This window comes from Tamandua tetradactyla, chromosome 1, assembly GCF_023851605.1.
Source record: "Tamandua tetradactyla isolate mTamTet1 chromosome 1, mTamTet1.pri, whole genome shotgun sequence".
Taxonomy (NCBI): domain Eukaryota; kingdom Metazoa; phylum Chordata; class Mammalia; order Pilosa; family Myrmecophagidae; genus Tamandua; species Tamandua tetradactyla.
The window spans coordinates 187,920,292-187,929,095 of record NC_135327.1 but is presented as its reverse complement, the minus strand read 5'-3'; the positions used below and the strand labels follow the sequence as shown (position 1 = coordinate 187,929,095).

Below are 8,804 nucleotides of genomic sequence, written 5' to 3'. Positions count from 1 at the left end.
TGTTGTTACTTGATGTGCTCCTTTTTGCCATTTTGAGAAACTTGAAAGGAATATATAATGTGTGTCTGCCACGGAAACAGATTTGCTTATGTTTCTGTATCTGCTTTCTTGTTCTTGGTTATCTACCTTCTAATTTTTCTTTGTGTCTTTAAGAGTATAGATGTTGACTAATTTAGTTAAAAGCTGTTGCTAACATGAACGGATGAGACTCTACTAGATAAAATGTAAAAATGTAGATTTTCATGCAAGATAATGGATATTATTTTGTCTGTTTTGTCTATCAAGGGAACTATGCAGACTTTTAAGATGATAAATGAAATATGAACTACGTATTATCTTTACTGGCAGGCAAATTAATATATTATTGTTTTAATGTTAATATTTTGGAGATAAAGTTAAATTCTTTAATGGGATATCTAATGATTTGTAAACTGTGCATATCTCAGTATATTCATACAAAGGGTAAAAGTAGATAAAATCCTGTAGATAAGATAAATGAGAAATTTAAAAGTTCAGTAAAAGAGTCTTTGATGAACATTTTTGTGCTTTCAAAATATTCTTGAATTAAGCCAAGTCCCTTACATCAAGCATAATTAAATCAAAAAAATTTATAACTACTTAAATACTGTTATTCTAAAGCAAGACTTTTTCTTAAGTTTCAAAATCAAGATTTGCTCATATCCTAATATAATAATCAATATTATCTTACAAAGCTTGTTTCTTTTTATCCAAATTCAAAACCTAAATTCAACACAGTGAAACTCTTAACATGGTTTTTATCCTTAATGTAAGATTGAAATTTCCCAGTTGGCCACTGGATAGCCACAGTGAGTTGCTGCTTCACTCTATATAAAGAGAAATGATAGAAATATTGATATGTGTTTGGTAATTCCATTGTTTTTTGTTTAGCACACACAACCTCTATCTGATATGTGTGAACAAATATCCCAGAACCCATCCCCGGGATCCAAGTGTCGGACAGACCTCTTCATTTCTTAAGTGGACATTATAGCAACTCCTGAATTTGAGCACTCTGACCCATGCTGAACCTTTCTCATAGATTGTACATGAAAGATAAAATTGTGCTGTAAGGATGCATACTCACAAAGGGCTTATAGGCCCTTTGTTTACAGTATCATAGCTTTTGACCTTGTACCTGAGTTTCTCCACTTTGTTTATGTCCCTAGCTGATGAATCCAAACTGTTTGAAGCTTTGGCAGACACTGTTTGAGCATCACCTTTTCCTCTATAGGTCCTCAAATGATAAAAACCCTAATATTTCCAAACAATGCCCAAGATTAATGCCTATGAAGCATTTCATTTGTTTTTCATATTACTGTTAAGTATTGCTCAAACTTAATCCAGTAACTTTCCTTCTGATAAAAGTGCCCCTCGTGTTTATCTAGAAGTTGTTCAAATTCTTACCTTGATTGATAGTTCCTTAATAAACTCTGATATGAGACTGTTGTAGCTTGTTTCTGAAACAATAATCATGTATCCTTTGTTATAACTTCTAAACCGTAATAAAGAAATTGCCACTTTGCCAACATTTGTTCTTACTGAAGTGGTTAACCTGTTAGCTTTGGCGCTAGCAGGTCCTCTCGTGAATAGTTTAAATGTTTATACCTTTATTGATAGTAGATCTTTCCTTGGGGTTGATCGTAGTTTACCTGTTATGAAAGTAAAGGAGTTTTTCATCTGTGAGGCCAGTAGGAGGAATCTGGGGATTGAGCAACAAAGAAACACATGACTACCAGATGGCAGCACTGTGGATCAAGCTATTTATTGGGGTGACTGTAGCTTTGACAGATTGCATGGGAAAGGGGAAGGGGCAAGGGAAATGCTAGCAAACTAGAACATTGTCTCATGCTGTTTGGTGTCACAAACCATTTTCAGACAACTTGGTCCAACATTCGAAAAAATATCAGTGGGGAAATTTTCAATAGCTTAAACAGGTGATCAAATCTTGCTTTGTTGACAATTATCTCAACTCAAGAATAAATGTAGTTTTAGCAATGTTCTAAAGCCTTCCCTCAAGAACATGTAAACATTAATAAGATTTCATTCATTTGACAAAATCTTATATCTTTAAATATATTTTAGGATTGTTTATATATTTTCTAGTTGGATTAAAGATTTGCCTAACATTTTTTCCTTTACTGCTATTGTTGTGTATTAGAATTTCTTAGTCATTTTTTTATTGGCCTCACAACTGTTGAAGTAGAAGCATATCACTCTGTAATATTACCTGAACTTAAATTTAGAGTTCACCTTGGAAGTTTTCTCTTTTAATGTAGATTTTACTGTACCATTTCTAGGTGCCACAAAGAGATGACAAGAAATCATGTATGTGCACATTGAATAGCCAGAGTAACATGTTGATGTTGTTTTCTTAATGTTCAAAATAAATAATTGTTTCTCCATAACTCATTTTCTGTTTTTTTTAAAATAGGAGTCATCAATATATATATTTTAAAGAAAGATTTAATATTCTCATAATCCAACTAACCCAGTTCCTAATATGGCTTCTCGTCCTTACAGCATGCTTGTTCATGGAATTTTGCCCTATTTTTAGAATTGAACTTTGGACAATTACCATTTTTGCCTCAAACTTCTAATTGGAGAAATTTTCCAAGCTTCTTTTTGTCATGAGCAATCATCATTCAATTCATACCTCAGGTAGACATTTTCTGCAGTGCTCTGTAGTAGGCATCTTTCACTTGAGCATTTCTCAAGCTGTAAATGAGGGGATTCAGCATTGGGTTGAGGATACTGTGAAACAAGGACAGTATTTTCTCCTGCTCCTCTCGTTGATTAGAGTTTGGGACCATATAAACTACCATGGCTATGCCAAAGAAGAGCCCAACAACACAGAGGTGGGAGGAGCAGGTAGAGAAAGCTTTTCTGCGGCCTTCCCCTGACTGAATCTTCAGGATAGTCCAGAGGATGCGTGTATAGGAGACTAGCATCATGAATAGGGGCCCAACCAAGACAAACACAGAGGCAGCAAAGAGGACCATTTGATTGATTGAAGTGTCAGCACAGGCCAGTTTGAGGACAGACAGGATTTCACAGAAGAGGTGGTTTACTTCCTGAGGCCCACAGAAGGGCAGCCTTAGAAGAAGAATTGCATGTACCAAGGCCAGGATAAATCCACATGCCCAGGAAATTATGGCCAGGGCAGTGCACACTCTTTGGCTCATGATGACTGTGTACTGGAGGGGGTGGCAGATTGCCGCGTATCTGTCATAGGACATCGCCACCAAAATCAGGCACTCTGTGGCAGCCAAAGCCAAATACAAAAATGTCTGTATTATGCATGATATGAAGGGGATGTTTTTTTTCTGTTTCAGTAGGCTTTCTAACATCTTGGGGACATTGTTGGAAGCATAGGCTATGTCAAGGAGGGCCAAGTGTGAAAGGAAAAAGTACATGGGAGTGTGTAGTCTTGAGTCCAGATAGATGAGTCCCAAGATCACGGCATTCATCATCAGACTGAAGGTGTAGAGCAGGGAGAAGATACTGAAGAGGAGCACTTCCATCTCCACACTGAGCTGAAATCCCACCAAAATGAAATCTGTGATCCATGTTTGGTTGCTCCCCATTCCCTAATGACAATCTGTCAGGGACAGAAGTATGATAGAAGGGTCGGAAGTTGAAAAATCAATACAAAACTGGAGGCATTTACTTCAAAATGGCCTTAGAGAAAGGTTGTGTGTCTTTTCCTACTTCATAGTTTTGCCTTTACCAAACCTCCGAAGTTTGCTTATGTTTCTTTTATTAACTATTTTTTAGTGAAATAAACTCAAACTTACAGAGAAAAGTCGAGAGTTATAGAAAGAATTCCATATAACTTAACCTAGATTATGCTTTTCTGAATCATTCGAGTGTAAAGTGTAGACATGATATCCATTTACCCTAAATTTATTTTTTCCCCAAGAACAAGGGCATTCACTAAACTAACCACAGTATAATTGTCAAAATTAGTAAAGTTAATGTTCATAACATTCTCTTTTCTAATCTACAGTTTTCTCCTTGCATACCCACCTGGCCAGGACCCAAGCCAAGATCACACACTATATTTACTGTCATCTATCTTTAGTCTCTTTTCAGGTGAAATAATTGCTTAGCCTTTCTTTTCCTTTCTTGACATTGATGTTTTTGAAGAGTAGAGAACAGTATTTTATGGTTCAAATTGTGATTGTCCAATGTTTTCACATTTTGATTCAAATGATATATTTTCAGAGAAAAAATTGTCCCTCTCAGTGCATTCCATTAGTAGGTGCATGATGTCAGTTTGTCCTATTTTTGTTCATGCTAACCCAGCTCACTTAGCTAAGGTATCTCCAGTATAGTTTATTTTTTCCCTAGTATAGTTTTTGATGACATCCTTTAAAATTATTCTCTATATATCCTGTTCCTCATAAAACTTATAGCCACTAATTATCTTGCCAGACTCAATTGTTAGTAATTTTGGTTGAAAAATGTACTGTTGTAGCTCCTTCATTTCTTTCACAATTATTAGGAAGCAATTTTTTTTATAAGGATGAGCCAATCAATCTATACATTGTCTGTCTACATCTATTTCTCTCTCTCTCACTCACTCTCTATCTCGATATGTACTTTGTAGGTTATTTTTGAGAAAAATATATATTTGCAATCTTAGTGTCATTTATCATTCAGTCTATATTATTTTCTTGATTTTATTCTTATTTAGATAACTAGAATTCTTGACCATTTTAGACTTAAAGATTAGTGTTCCAGTAGTCTGGTTCATGGTGTGCAACTATCTTGTGTGTTAATAATGTATATGTATTGTTAAATCCATTTTAACAGTCACATATTTTCATATGTAACGTGAATTTAAAAACTATTTGAAACACTATTGTTTGCTTATTAGGGTGTATGAAATAGAATGTTGCAATGATTAAATTTTATAATATAATTTTGTATTTTTCATGCTATCCTTATAGTAAATTCAGAAGCATAAAAGTGCTCTATTAGTCAAATTCTATTTATGTATCTGTGAATGTATCTGTTTATATTCACCTAAAAAATAACCAACCAAAAAATTAAAAAAAAAACTAAATATATTGGGGCTTATCACTGAAGGAAACCTCCCAATACAAACAATGTCTAACTTAGCCATCTTGACTCTATAATCCTAAATTCACATTTCTTTTGCACTCATCACAGTCATTTGACTGCTTCTATTATGATGACTCCGGGAGATGCATTGATACTCTTTTAATGCTTCTGTCAAAGAGTGGGTAAAATCAACATACTTTGCTTTATTTTTATCTCAGCTTGATATTAAGTAACAAGACAGAAGAAAAATATTAAACAGAAATTAAGACTCTACAAAACTTAAGAACATCCAAAAATATATGTAGGTAACTACTGGTTATCAGGCTGAAATGCTGCCTATTATTCTACCTGAAACCTTGAGCTACCTAACCTTTAATCCAAAGAAGCTGCCTCAACTTTACAGGACATTTGTATATGTTTTTTACTGCTCGGTTACCATATATTTCCACATGGTAGATGCTACCTCAACACTTGTATTCAGGATTTCCTTCCCAGACATGTTTATATTATATAATTAAGAGCAAGAGATACAGAATTATCACTTTGTACCTTATCTAGTGTTTTTTTTTCTCCACCTTCTGGCTTGAGAATAACTCCTGTTTCCTAATTGAGTGATGTCTGTAATTACTTGAGTCTTCTCCATACATTAAGAAGAGAAGAATGTTTTTACCCATAAAGGGAAGTTAAAGAATATTTTAAATATTTTAAAATAATCAGTATCATAGCACTTCAAACCAAAATGTTACATAAATATAATGTCCTTTTATCATACATGGCTATGACACAATTTCTACAATGCAGTCAATGTATTCCTAAATAATTATGAGTTAAATCTCTTAAAATGATCACTACAACTTTAATTCATAGTTATGATTGCTATCACTTTATAGCATTTTATAATGCTCATGAATGTAGGATAAATTCAATAGTTAAAAATTGATACTGATAATATCAGCATGTCAAGAAATTAATATGCTTGAGTAAGTGTCAGATAGATATACATACATTGACTTGGAAAATACATAATGGACATTCAAAAATACTAGAGTGATAACATGCATAAATAACATGGTAGGAATCTGGTTAATCTTCTCTAGACCCTGTTAAAAATTTAGGGTATAAGCAGCCAGTAAGGAGGATCTTTTCTATGCCAGAGAACTGGGGTAGATTTATTTAAGGGAGCTCTGAGGAAAGGTATGAAATTTATAGGTTTGGTCAATAATACCAGTAAGTAGAATGATATCTTCACTATGAAGATCTGGAAAATTCTGAAGATAAAAAATTCAGTATTAGGAAGGGTTTACACAAAATTTTATTTATTTGAATGGCAATGCCTCTTTCAACCAGTTAAAAAATATAAGTATTAAATAAAAAGTAATAAAATAAATAAAATAATAAAGTTATAAAATACCCTTGTAGAAGGTATTATGTTTTATACATTGTTCTATCTCCCATAATAACTAGATTCATTGGGGATGAAAGTCACTAAGGATGAATATCATTGTTAGCTCAATCTTTAAGTCCTGTGTAGTTCACTTTTAGAATCTTCTGTTTGCCAGTTTTTATTTACTGACCAAGACATGAATTCTGCTTTACTAAAAGAAAAAAAAAATCAGTGTTAGAATTTAATCATTTAAAAATTCTAATATTTTGAAAATGACACAATGATCTAAGTAATTGAAAAATAATGTTTGTAGAGGATATGATCAAATAGCATGATTATGTGGACTATATTATAATTATAGAGAAAATGTCAACACTTAAAGTATTGGTACCTGTAATGGGCTGAATGAAATGTACATCTTCTAACCCCTACAAATTGTCAATTGCTATTTGGAAAAGGGTCTGTGATTGAATTAATGCTCTTAAAATAATAGAATTTTGGATTATCCAGGTTGGTCCTTAGAAGGCAAGTGTCATAAATGAAAAGCAGAGGAAGATTTAAGACAGACTAAGGAGAAGACACACAGAAAAGAAGGTAACGTGTAGATGGAGCAGAGAAAGAGAGGCAGCCATGAACCAGCCCAAAACTGGAAAAGGCAAGGAACAGATTCTTCTCCAGAACCCCTGAAAGGACCTTAGTTCTGGATTTTGGACTTCTAGCCTCCATGACTGTGACAGAATAAATTTCTACTATCTTAATCACCAAGTTAGTGGTAATTTCTTTTAGTAGCCCTAGGAAACTCATATACAGTCTCATACTTACTTTGTTTAGTGCCTATTAGGTCACAAGAAGATTACATTTTGGAGAAATTACTTGATATGAAGGTAAAATAAACTTAAAAATAGCCTATAAAATGTGTGGCAGCATTTTGAACTTTGGTAAACTATGAGGCTAGCGAGGCGTCAGGTAGATAGGAATATATCTTTAAGAAGATGATCCTAACAAAAGAGATCCCTTCATTTTTATGAACATTACTGCTTTTGGGAGGTTTCTGTGTAATTAATTTTTTGTCATAATTAAAGAATATTGCTATAGTGTGCACAGTGGGGAATTGTAAAATCAGTATCGCAGTATTCCACTTAGACACAGTTGGACAACCTGAGCAATAGTTGAAATACATTTAATTGCTGAACATTAAGTACAATAATTTTTGGTAATGTAATTCAACTTATTTGTACCCAGTAGGGACATTTGTATCTTGGTGTTTTACTTTAGATTCCCCTCTCCTGAAATAATAATTTTTTTTATCTTCATCTTCATTACCATCATTTACATTTTGCTGTTAGAAAATAAGCAACAGAATAAATAAAATTGAAGCTGTTAAGCAGTTACAACAAAGAAATAACAAAGAAAATATAGTAGCAATGCCTAAAGTTTAACCTTCCCAATGGAGACAATAAAACAGTAGCAGTTCAGGAAGTAAAAGGTTTACATGGGCTGTATGTGCAGTTCTCTACAGAGTCCTGTAATCCAGAAAGTTTCTTGAGCTTTATCCCATTACCTGAACCCTTTTCAACAGTATTGGCAATCATTCTAGCTAATGCTTTTGGGATACTAAAAATATTTTTAAAATACAGTGATTTTAGAGTTTGATCATTATCAGGATAGGATGGAGTGTGGGGGAGTTCCAAAAGGAAATAACTATATGGCAAGCTGACCTTTTATATTTTTCAGCAAGGAAAAAACTTTAATGCAGCTGCCACTAGAATTTAGTTTTCCATTGATTAGCGGTTTCTCTGGACATCAGTATCTTTATTTAAGCTTGCTAACAAATAAGGTGCTTTCACTAGTTTGGCTATTTCAGAGACTTATTCAGAGACAATATCTGGATATAAAGCCTCACATTCTCTGATACTCTTCTGATAGTAATAGAGAACTCTCTATCTGGTAGATCAGACACTATCACTCCATCACTTTGGGAAGTGATGGTGAGGGATATGATGAGAGGTATGAGAAACCCCTGCCCATGAAATAGCTCCAAGGCCAGTGGGAGAGTTAAGGGTGTAGTCCATATACCTGGGAGACACACCTTGAGTTAGGAGGGAAACCACCCAGGAAGGTCATCCCTTTCCATATAGCCATGACAAACATGCTGCCATTCTGCCTTATTTTAACTACCCATTCTGAAAATGATGACCCAGCAGAAACAAATATCTTCTACATAAGCAGATTCTGGATTTTTCCCCAGGAATCTATTTTAATGTAGAGTAAATCCTATGGAGATAAAAAGGTACCTCTAAGGTGGTTATAATGTTGTCCTCCCTCTAGCAGT

The 8,804-nt window shown here is 34.0% G+C and overlaps 1 protein-coding gene across 1 annotated transcript; it reads right to left on the bottom strand.

Moving 5' to 3' along the window:
* Positions 1–2,675: 2,675 nt before the first annotated feature.
* Positions 2,676–3,605, bottom strand: LOC143687656 (olfactory receptor 2A2-like). Its single transcript, XM_077164830.1, has one exon. It carries the CDS (start codon positions 3,603–3,605, stop codon positions 2,676–2,678), a length of 930 nt encoding a protein of 309 aa, XP_077020945.1.
* Between the last annotated feature and the right edge of the window lie 5,199 nt (positions 3,606–8,804).